The sequence below is a fragment of the Notamacropus eugenii genome, chromosome 5, assembly GCF_028372415.1.
Source record: "Notamacropus eugenii isolate mMacEug1 chromosome 5, mMacEug1.pri_v2, whole genome shotgun sequence".
Lineage (NCBI taxonomy): Eukaryota > Metazoa > Chordata > Mammalia > Diprotodontia > Macropodidae > Notamacropus > Notamacropus eugenii.
In genome coordinates this window covers 430,668,970-430,681,338 of record NC_092876.1, presented here as the reverse complement: position 1 = coordinate 430,681,338, position 12,369 = coordinate 430,668,970, and the positions used below count along the sequence as shown (strand labels likewise).

The 12,369-nt window shown below is 38.8% G+C and overlaps 1 protein-coding gene across 1 annotated transcript in view; it reads right to left on the bottom strand.

Annotated features, from left to right (window-relative positions):
• Window positions 1-5,334: 5,334 nt before the first annotated feature.
• Window positions 5,335-12,369, bottom strand: part of LOC140507145 (amine oxidase [flavin-containing] B) — a 147,218-nt gene continuing 140,183 nt past the window's right edge. The window contains exons 15-16 of the mRNA XM_072615120.1: window positions 9,672-9,734; window positions 5,335-6,222 (exon numbers count right to left, since the gene is read on the bottom strand). Coding sequence (XP_072471221.1) covers window positions 6,070-6,222; window positions 9,672-9,734 — 216 coding nt within the window. The 3' untranslated portion in view covers window positions 5,335-6,069. The remainder of the gene's footprint in view (window positions 6,223-9,671; window positions 9,735-12,369) is intronic.

Below are 12,369 nucleotides of genomic sequence, written 5' to 3'. Positions count from 1 at the left end.
CTTCCAAAATGTTTCAAAATGGGACATACTAGTTTTGAGTACACTTTACAAAAAATCTCTCAAAATATTTGGATTAAGAGTTTTACATATAAAATTCCATTAACAATAGTCAAGAATTTTAAAATCATGTCTTTTTTCATATTTGAAGTATCTAAGTGATAATATTAAGAAACAAAAGTAATTATTTTTTAAGTCAGGGTCTCAAAGATCCCTTTTTAGAATAGGAGTATACCCATAACATGTGAATGAGCTTTCACCACATGAGCTAATTGCTGAAAGACCAATCTAATTAAGATTTTGTCACATTTACTTAATTCTACAAAGTCTCATCATTAGTAGGACTTGGCAGCATTATCTAGAGAGCCTACGAAGCTGACCAGGAACCTAAAAATGGTTGAGGAAATACTTTCACAAACTTGGCCTGATCCAGTCTGAGAGATGCGCAGGAAGAGTTAACCAGATCCCTGAAGATCACGGACTCTGCAAAAGGACTTGACACCCCTTAAGCTACTGCTGTGTGTGTGTGTGTGTGCGTGTGTGTGTGTGTGTGTGTGTTCATCCTTTGTTGCCAAAGAAGAGCATGCCATTCAAGACATGATGACAACTTGCACTTGACTTTGTTTTGAGTGAGGGAGGGCTCTGCAGGTCACCAGCCTCACTTCTCCTCCAGAGCCATCTGAATCCAGTGACCAGATATTCATCAGGATGACTGGAGATGACCCAGGATGAGGCAATGGGGTTAAGTGACTTGCCCAAGGTCACACAGCTGGTGAATGTCAAGCGTCTGAGGTCAGATCTGAGCTCAGGTCCTCCTGCCTCCTGCACTGGTGTTCTATCCCCTGCACCACCCAGCTGCCCCTTAAGTTACTGCTGTACTGAGTTGGTTTGCTTACTGTAACTTTGCTATGTTAGCTATGCATTGTTATGGACCTGCTACTTTTCCTGTAAGCTGCTCTCATTTCTTTGTGAACTGATGCTACTGGAGGAGCCCACTGTGCATGTGCCACTCCCGGTTTGCCCATGTGTTTAGGCAGAGGCCCTTCCTTCAGTCTCAAGCTGCCTTTCTTGTCATGAGCCTAACATCTCATGTAAAAAAAAAAACTGATAAAAGGGTAGTGAGACACCCGAACACCCACAGTGTCACTATAGTGCAGAACTTTTCATTAGCTAAATTATCTGTTTGTGGGTTTTCTCGTGTGTCCTCATAGGAACTGCGTGCTACAGATGTTTACAGTATCTTCCTTGGTGGAAAGAACTGATCCCCAAGCCAGCCCCCACGTTTACAGGGAGCAGATATTGGGTTATCACAGTTGAGGACAGAGGAGCAATATAGGTCTAAATGTGGTGCTGCATCACAAGGGGGAGATTTGTGCTGAGTCTGTCCAAGTAACAGCACTGTTTCCAGTTCTGCTTGTTTTCAGCTGTCCATCCGTCTCTTGGGAGAAGTGACATATGCTTTGATTCCATCCCCTTGTCCTTTGCTAGTCAGCAGGTAGCCACATGGGCTTTCATCCCATCTCCATTATCTCTCATCTCATTTCCCTATGATGTGGCATTATGGGAGGAGCTGAGATGCAAAAGATCCCTTTTGGAAATATGTACCTATCAAGATTGTCTTGCTCTCAAGTGGAATGAGCAGAACCAGGAAAACATTGTACACAGGAAAAGCAACATCATGTGATGATCAACTATGAAAGACTCAGCTCTTCTCAGCAACATAAAAATCCAAGACAGAGGACTCAGGAAGGAAAATGCTCTATATCCAGGTAAAGAGCTGATGGCCTCAGAAAGCAGATTGAAGCATATTTTTCACTTACTTTGTTCTTTCTCATGGTTTTATTTCCTTTTGATCTGTTTCTTCTTCCACAACAGTGAAGAATATGGAAATATGTTTTACAAGATAGCACATGTACAATTGCCTACCATTTTCAGAAGAGGGGAGGGTTGGAAGTGACATGGAAAATTTGGATCTCAAAATCTTGTAAAAATGAATGCTAAAAAATGTTCTTAATAGGTAATTGGAGGAGGGGAATAAAATACTATTTACATTTTAAAAAATAGACACAAGGAGTCTAGGGACAAACAGATCTAATATTTATTTAATTGGGGGAGAAAAGGTTTGCCCCTATTACAAAAATTGTCTATAAAAGCAGCAGGTGATTTTGAAATTGTATCCTGGCCTTTCTCAATGCCTGATTGCCTTGTGGTACTTAACAAATCCCTTTGAATTTTTCTACCTGCATTTGTGTCTTTATTGAAGGCAAAGGTCAAAAGACTTTCTTTTTACAGAAGGAACTGGGGTACATAGGTCTCTGCCTATCCTTCTGAAGACCCAAATGACTCAAAACTGGAATAAGAAGATTTGTGCTATTTACCCACTCACAAAAGGGAAGTCACAAGTGTTCTGCACTTAGAGAACAGTGTTCAAATGTTCATTCTATCTTGAATTGAAACAGAACCTCTCTAGAGGGTCTGGGTTGGATCCGAAAATGTATACAGCATTCAATCTAGCAGTAGTCACAAAGAAGATTCTATTGGCAAAGTGTCTTCCAGAAAAAAGTCTCAATGGAATGTTTCATTTTCTCTCTGTCTCTATAATTCTTAAAGGTATTTAAATACACTTGACACTGTAAATTTGGTAACATTCTGAAACTTGCTTGATTTTCTCTCTCATAAATACAATGAATTTCACAGTGATCTTAAATGGTTGTCTATGGATTTAAAATTTACCTTTTGCAAAACTGACCTTTGCAATCAGGAAGTAGGGACATTATGAAAAAGTAACCTCTTTTTGAAAAAGATAACATAACGGGATTCAATGTGCTGTAGATATAGGCTTAAATTAATATTTTATTGAAAAACTTTATCCTGAAAAGGGCAATTGTGGTACATTATATAAGTCTCTATTATCCTTAACAATTTGCTATATCCTACGCTTCTTGCAAGCTATCATCCTAAATCTCTTCTCACTTTCTCAGCCAAACTCCTTTATAAAAAAAGCTTTTCTCTAACTGTCCTTTAAACCCTGTGAAATCTGACTTTTGATTTATCTGAAGTTACTTTATCTTTAACTGAAATTCCTCTCTACCAAAGTTGCTAAAGATCTCCAGGGGTGGGGGAACTGCAGGCCTCTAGGTCCTCAAGTGTGGCCCTTTGACTGAATCTGGACTTCACAGAATAAATCCCCTCAATAAAAGATTAGGGCCACCTTAATCTAATGGACTCTTTTTACTCATCGTTTTTGGTCTGGGTGAAGCACTTGACACTGCTGGCCACCTTTTTCTCTTGAATACTCTCTTTGGATTTTCATGAACTTTTCTCTTCTGGTTGTCTTCTTACCTGCTGACTGATCTCGGTTAATTTCCTCTAATGGATTATCACTCACATCACGCTCCTTAACTGTGGGTGTACCAAAGGCTCTGTCCTGCGTCATCTTCCATTTTCTTTCTCTTAGTGACTTCATCAGCTTTAATGCACTCAATTATCAAACTTCTGGAGATGACTTCTAGAGCTCTTTCTTGACCTAGCCCTGGTCTCTTGCCACCAATTGCTTCTTGAATATTTTAGATTCATCTCAAATTCAACATGTCCCCAAATTGTACTCATTATCTTTACTCCCCTTCCCCCACTCTGCCACCATCTATTTCTTTTTCAAACTTCCTAATGACTGTTGAGATCACTACTGCCCTTCCAGTATCTGGTTTTGCAAACTCAGTGTCATCCTCACATCTTCACACTTACCCTACATTTCAATTGCCAAATATTGCTAATTCTATCTCTACAACATCTTTCAAAATCACCTCTTCTTTCTACCCACACTGCCATAACCCTGGCACAGGCCTCCCTCATGGCTGGACCAATACAACAAACCTCTCCAATTCATTCTCCACACAGCTGCCAAACAGATTTTCCTAAAGCATAGACCTCATCATGTCACTCCCTACCTAATTAATTCCATTGGCTCCCTAATACTCTTAAGATCCCCTTTCCTCTCTTTGGCATTTAAAACCCTTCAGAACCTGGTTCCAACCTCTGTTCAGTTTTACATGTTAGTCCCTGTAATGCCACTATGGTCTAGTCAAACTGTCAGTCCAATACTCCATTTCCCATTGGAATACAAAGTCATTGGTGTGTAGGGATTATTTCATTTTTTGTACTTGGATCTCTATCTAATGTTTAACACAGGGACTTACACATTTTTAGTTGTGCCTGACTCTCCGTGACCTTTTCTTGGCAAAGATACTGGAGTGGTTTTGACATCTCTTTCTCCAGCTCATTTTACAGATAAGGAAACCGGCAAACAGGGTTAAGTGGCTTACCCAAGGTCACACAGCTAGTGTTTGAGAATGTATTTGAACTCAAGAAGAGGAATATTCCCGACTTCAGGTCACACACTCTTTCACTGGCTTCACCTAACTGTCCATAATTGAACTTAATAAACACTTGTTGACTGAGCAGTGAAACTAGCGAAACTGGGCATCCTCCATGCTTGGAATGTCTTCCATCCTTTTAAAGTCCTTAGTGTCCTTCAAACTCATCTCAAGAATCATTAAAAACTTTCCCAACTCTGCTCTTTCCCCAACCCAGTTACTAATGTCTTGTCTCCCAAAACTACCCTGTACTGATTTCACAGGTACATATAAATATGTGTGTGTACGTGTGTATGCATATTTATATGTACATGTTATCTCCCTGGTTACAATCTAAATCATTTAAAGTCAGAGATACTTTTGTATCACCAGCACTTGACACAGTGCTGGCACAAAATTAGCAATAACGAATGCTGATTGATTGATTTGCTAGCTTAATGTCTCAGTGTTGTGACAAGTAATTCAATCATTGATTAGATAGAAAACACATAGATGATAACATTATTTAGCATCCTGTGACAATTCATCAAAAATAATATTTGAAGTGCTTGTATCAACACTCATGGCCTTAGGATACATCTGATTTGAAAAGCCACATCCTCTGGAACAGTAGAAGTTTACAATTCTTGTATACTTAATGCTGACTTTTGATCTGACTCGCTTTATTTTTTTGCCATTCAGTTGTTTCAATCTTGTCTGATACTTTGTGACTCCATTTGGGGTTTTCTTGGCAAAGATACCGGAATGGTTTGCCATTTCCTTCTCCAGCTCATTTACAGATGAAGAACTGAGGCCAATAGGGTTAAATGACTTTCCCAAGATCACACAGCTAACTAAGTGTCTGCGGCCAGATTTGAACTCAGAAAGATGAGTCCTCCTGATTCTAGGCCCAGTGCTTTATCCACTGTGGCACCTAGCTGTCCTTGCTGTCATCCAAAAGAAAATACAACATGGCATACATAAGTTCAGTGAACAAGTTTTATTGGATGGTCAGTTAAGGTTGATTATTGCACATGATCACTTCACAATATGAAAGAAGGAGAAAGCAACATATCCACTCTCAGACTGGAGGTTTCACAGAGTAACATAGAGAAAAACATATAAGTCAAATGATTTAATAGAGTATGTAGCATGCAGGCACTCAGGGAACACAGGAAAGAGTATGCTAGGGAGCTGCGGTTATTGGCAGAGTACTTCCTTGCACAAAGTTTCGAGTCAGAGCCCTGAATATAAGAATCAGGAGAGACTCATGACTGTTCCACCAAATAAGTAGCCTTGTAACCTCATAAGCAGGTCCCTTCCTCTCATTTTCTTGTGCACAAAAAAGAGGTTGACTGGATGAAGTCTAATGTTTCTTCCCACTCTATGGGTCTGTGAAAGAAGGTGGAAGAAGGAAGGAGATGGCAGTTAAGAAAACCAAAATGGTCAAAAAAGTAGTGAAAAGCAGGGCACAGTGTGTGAATTTTCTTGACTAGTGTAAAGTCTGAGAGTAGCAAGCAAGAAAACTGTTAAAATAGATTTGAAAGGAGGCTTCAAAAGCCAGGTAGAAGACTTGATAGCATAGGTAGTCAGATGTTGGAATTGCAAAAAACACCCCCCAAACAAAATAACAACCCAATAATCCAGTTTCTGTAATGGGGAGTCTAAGTGCCCTCAATCCTCCTAAAAAGGAAGTGTGCAACATTGTCTGGGAGTTTCTTCAGTTTCTCAGGAGCAGCCCCCTTTTATAGGCAAAGACAAGAGCAGCTGCTGAAGTCAAGACTGTAGAAAATCCAATCAATCTCAGAAGTCCTGGCACAGAAGGCAAGTTCCTCTCCCAAAAGGTGGTGATGATTGGCCGGGTTGGCACATCCTAGATAAAAGAACGTTTTATATTAGTTTTGGGACAGGTGGAGGGGCAGGGCAGTTGGTGGCAGAGGGGATAAAGTTCTGTGGGGCTGGAGTTAGGAAAACTCATCTTCACGAGTTCAAATTTGGCCTCAGACTCTTCCTAGCTGAGCAACTCAAGTTGCCATCCCCTGTTTGCCTCAGTTTCTTCATCTATAAAATGAGCTGGAGAAGGAAATGGAGAAGGAAATGCCCACTGCAGTATCTTTGCCAAGAAAACCCTAAAATGGGGTCACAAAGACTCAGGCATGATTGTAACAACTGAACAAAAAGGTGAAAAGACAGATTAATGTTTATATCACAAGTCACAGGATCTAGAGATGGAATGAATTTCCTTCATCTATGATCACACAGGCAGCAAGGGATATAAAGAACCAAAACCAAACAGGTTTATTATGTTTAGATGCTTCTGTGTAATAATAAACTAAAAGTCTGATGGGCTTCTATGGGGGTACTTTGGCCAAGCCCTTTCCTTTCTTCGGGAGTTTTTCACACCTGTAAAATAAAGGTGAACTTTGGGGACTCTAAGATCCCTTCCTGCCATGATTCCCATGATTCTCCTCTCACAGTGCTGCTAATCTATTTTTGAGGTGAAGGGGGTCACTGTATTTATTTGAATTTTCTGGTTTTCCCTTGACCAGGGGGAGGAAAGTTAGTTGGCCAGCGATGAGTTAGGAATGGTAGTAAAGCATCTCCAAAAATGCTATTCAATCAGAAAGCTTCCTGGCTAATTGATAAGGAACCTGGCAGTGTAAAATGTAGGAATGAGCTAAATCCAGCACACCCAAATTAGAAAATCCCAAATCTGTGTGGGAATATGTTACGGTGGAAGGCACCTTTCACTTGGGAGAACAGTGGGGAACCAGATAATCCAGGGCTGGAGAGACTCATGGGGCAAATGAGGCTGGGCATTTTAGTTTATAAAACTGAACCAAGTCCATTGCTTGACAGTTTTCTTTCACACACATGTCTACTAACCTTATTGTGATAAATTCTTTATGAATTCAGGTAGTCTCTTTTCCCTTATAAACAATCCCTTGACTATGTAAAATGTATGAATGAGTTAAGTCCCATTCGTATTCTGGAATGTGAATGGCACAGGTGAAAAGGGAGAGGAAGGGATGCTAGGATTCTAGCATCTACTCATAGTCCAGTAGAAGAGGGGTAAAAAGGTAATTAGTTACCATGTGCAGCAAATATTTGAATTCACAGTCAAGTTACCCATGTAGTCAATGGGCTTAGTAATTCTAAGTCATCAAGTAAGGTTATTTACAAAATAATCAGTTAAACTGGATGTGGTGTCATCTGTGAATCCCTGCTACTGAGGGAAGCTGAGGCTGGTTGATCTGAGCTGCAATGAGCTAGGACAGTCAGGTGTCCATATGAAGCCAGGTACCTATAAGGTGACCCTCTGGGAGTAGGGTTGTGGAGCCACCGGGTTGCCTAAGTGCCTAAGGACGGGCAAACCATCCAGGGTCAGAGATAGAGTGAGGCAAAGCTCCCATGCCAATTAATAGTGAGATCATGAGTAGCTTCCTCACTTCCAGGTTGGGAAACACATGGATCTCTCTCTTTCTCTCTCTATTTTTCTTGAAAAATCAAGCTAACAAATATGTATACATACACACAAATATACATGTATGTGAATATACACATACATATATACCTAGACACAAATAGATGTATATATGACTATATATGAATACACACATATACAAACTATCTACATAGCAACGAACATTTACTAAACAACCCACTATGAGCTAATTAGTGTGGGAGGACCAAGTGAATTGATAATGGTAAAGTTCTTAGCACAGTACCTGGCAGGCTGTGAATGCAACATAAATATTATCTATTTAGGTTATATTATCTATCTATTTAATACATCTATTTATGTCATAACATCTGTTGTCTATCATATGGCAAGTGCTTAATAAATCTTGGTTCCATTGAGTTGAATTCACCTAGTTGTGAACATCAAAATATAATAGTGATTTGGGTCAGATAATCATCCAACCATTTATTATCAGCTCAAAGTGGCACCAAGAATACTGTTTCAGGAAGGTGGGGCTCTTCTCTTTAATATAAAATTAAAAAATTTGTTTTCTTTGTTGCCTCTTATAGAGCCTTGTTGCCCCTGAATTATATCGAGATGCTCTTGTACTTGTCTGTTTCATATTGCACCACTTCCTGAGGTGGGTTTAATCAAGTAGATGAGTATTTTAGCCTTTTTCATGCTTCATGGTCTGCTTCTGGGTCACAATATTCTGGGTCTTGGTAAATAAGTCTATATCCATTGTACCCATGCCCTGAATGATTACACGAGTGTATACTGTATCTTCCTCTCCCTCTTCATCTTTACCAAAAGATGTCTAATTATTAAGGAGAAGTGAGTCTTTTTCAGGTATGCAATGGATAAGATGGTCACTGACGCACCTTTTAACTCTGAAATTCTGTGGGTGCTTCTGTGCATGAATAATTTCAGTCCGTATTCACACTGAAACCTACTCTTTCTTTCCATCACTTGATTTGATCATTTTGTATTTTTTATTGCATCTTTCTATAGGTTTCTTTTTTTGGGGAGGGGAGAAGGCAAAGGAGTTGGGGTTAAGTGACTTGCCTAAGGTCACACAGCTAATAAGTGTCAAGTGTCTGAGGCCAGATTTGAACTCAGATTCTCCTGGCTCCCCATCTAGGTTTCTTAACAAGTACTATACAGTATTCAAGAGTGGGACAAGTTTTTACATTCATTCTGAAGTTCTTCTTCATGATGTCCACCATCTTGTTAGTCTATTTAGGCCTGATGGAAACATAAACTTTTTGGAGCAGAATTGTCACTAAAAATATCCTTTTGAGATTGAAGCACTTTCTTTCTCTGTCTTTGTACTCTCAGTTATCCTTTTCTGAGATTTCCCCAGTTTTTCCCTGTCATTTGACTTTTCATAACTCAGAAAATCTTAATTTTTTTTAAGATTGGAGATCTTACCAAATGCTTCTCTTGCAGATCATTTACAAAAAATATTAAACAAGATTTCTGAGGTTCTCTTCTATTTAGAAAAAACAATGGTTTGTTCCTACTCTTTTTTTACCTTTTATTTTTTATCTTGTTAATTCTTTGTGATAAAAACACATACAGCCCTCCCATCTCCAAGCCCATGGTACCTCCTTAAAATATTCTTTGGTTGAAACAAATAAGCATTTATTTTAACCCATTCACTGTGCTAAGTACAGGGGATATACACAAATATACAAAGCTCTCCCACTCCTTAAAATATTCACTGGTTGAAGCATGTAAGGATCAAAAAAATAATATGTTATTCTTAATTTTTTTGTTAATAAAAGAGATTTATACTAATGTTGTCAGACATTGCTTGAAGCTATCAGTACATCTGATTACTAAGAGATATCACCTACCACAGATTCTGGTTCTGACTTCCAAATTTCGTCCTCTGGAATTTTCCCCATAGCATGGAGAACCTGAAATGAGAATATTTCCCAGTGAATCCAATTAGTTTTCAATTTAACTTGTAAACTTGCATGTAATGTTAATTAGAGTTAAAGATCTTTCCTACCTATTAATAGGCCTCACTTGAAACCCATTAAGGGAAATTTTTGCTAATATCTAATGAGGCACTGAGTTACAAGTGTTGTGCCCCCTGTTTCTGAAAAGTGTACATATACTTTGAGATGAGGTTTTGCTTTGGGGGCTTGGAAGAAGGTTCATGTGCCAGATGAGACTCTGGATAGCCATTAAGGAACCTCCTCCTTCCACCCCCTAGCTTTGAAAACCCAGATGTTGGTGTTTCTCTCTCTGGTAACTATGTATGTACTTAATGGTCAGACAGTTGGATCTGTCTGTTGATCTGTGATGTATGTATTGCTTACAGTCAGGCAGTTGGAAGTCCTGTCTGTTGATCTTTATTTGGATGAATATAATTAAAGTAGATTGTTGACCTCTCAAAAGTTGCTTTCATTTTAGAAAAGCAGATCTAAGAACCTATACAGCAGGGCCTCCTATGTATGCCAGAGTCCTTGCTGCAACACTTCGTTAAAGGAAAAAAAAAACTTTCCCGTCTTCCTCGTTCAATCTCCCTTTCTTGCTTCGCTCCCCAGTAAAATGAAAGAAGGTTGTCAGGTCATCAATCAATCATTGAGTAATCTGTACCTTTCCATCTCCCTTAGTAAAACAGAGAATTGACCTTCCTTGTTAGCTGCTACTAAGTGTTTCAAAGCCAAGACCTCAACAAAATGCAGAGATAATGCAACTCTACAGATAAAATATAAATAAGTGAATGCATTTATAAAAATGATGGTAGTCAATATTTTCCCCCAAGAGTAAGGGCTTAAATTGCCCCCCAACTCCCAACCCTTTCATTTTCTTTTTGAAAAATACAACTGAATCTGGAAACCAATGTAATCTATGTATTTAATTAGTCATTTCCTGGCCTGAATGGAATTTCCCTGGCAGTTGTTTTCTTTCTTATCTTTTCTACTTCAGAAGAAGTGCCTTCTTTGGTTGGGGCCTGGGTGGTAATCAAAGTAGAGGAAGAAACATATATTGTAAAAAGAACTCTGAACGTAGAGTTAGGAAAACTGAGGGCTTCAAGTCCTAACTTTGTTATTATCTCTGTGATCTTTGGAACTCACTGACCTTCTTTGGGCCTCAGTTTCCCCATCTGTAAAATAAGGGAGTTAGATTGATGATTTCCAAAGTCCATATGATCTTAGGTCTCATGTATGAGTTACATGTTTCAATGATGAACAGAGTAATGAGTCTTGGTCCAGAAATTTATCTGCAGCCAATTAACTGCCTCTGTGACCTTCACCAGTGTAATAGTCTTGTTTCCATGGGTCCTAGGAGAGGGACATTACTGTGGATTCAGAATCCTAGAGAATGTGTCTATGACTTTGCCTTCTAGATTCTGGGGCTGGGTTTTTAGCAGTATTATAAACTGCTGGCTTTTATCAAATGTAATACACAAAAGGAGGATAAATGTTTGTATATACATATACATATACATATACACATATATTTGCAGGACTAGATCTGTGATTTCCTTGGTTTAAGGGATTCTTGGTGATGAAACACCTCCCAACAATATTTTGCATCTCTCACACAACTGCCTGGGCAGTTAGGTGGCAAATGGATAAAACACTGGACCTGGAATCAAGAAGATCAGTGTTCAAATCTGTACTCAGCTTACTAGCTGGGAAAATCACTTAACCTGTTTGCCTCAGTTTCCTCACCTGTAAAATGGGGATTTATAGTAGCACCTACTTCCCATAGTTATAGGAAGCATCAGATAAGATAATATTTGTAAAGCACTAAGCACAGTGCCTGACACATAGTAGGAGATATATAAATGTTAGCTGTTATTTTTATTGTTATTTCATGACTTTCCCAAGGTCACATAACTGATATGTGTCAGAGGTGAAGTCTGAACACAGGTCTTGCTCACTTGAGACCAGTACTTTAACCTCTAATCCATACTGCCTCTCTACATTTAAGTGATATTTTTAAATGACAAAAAAAAATACCTTTTACCCTACTTGGTGACTTAATAATATGAGCCTAAGAATAAAAATAAATTTGGTACAACGCATATCAAAAGCTCCCACAACTTCTTCTACCCATGGAAGATGAATGGTATGGGAGGTTTCAGTTACTATATTCAGGGTCATTTTATAAATCTCCAACCTGCATTGCTATGGCTGAGACCAGGAGAGTTGGAATAAGTATTAAAAGGAAGTATGCAAATGAATTCATAGCTTTTTTGGAAATGAAGAAAAGGTTTCAATTTTGAAATTTCGGCACATCTTAGCTTTACATTGTTTTGGTCTCTTTATTCAATAGTGTTTTCTTGTGGACAGCTTATTCTAGCTTATTAGATTTTAGGAGGGGAAAGAAAAGAACTACATATGCATTCTTCCTCTTGGGAAGTTATTATAAATCATGTGACAATTCTCTAAAAGGAACAGAGCACAAAGCATGGGATGATTATTTCTGTAAGAATCTCAAGAAACTTGGAAATTGTTGATTTACTTTTAAATCTCTAATGCATTCTGCTCATGTGAAGGTTGAAACTTTGGGGAAAAGAATTATAAAGTGGAC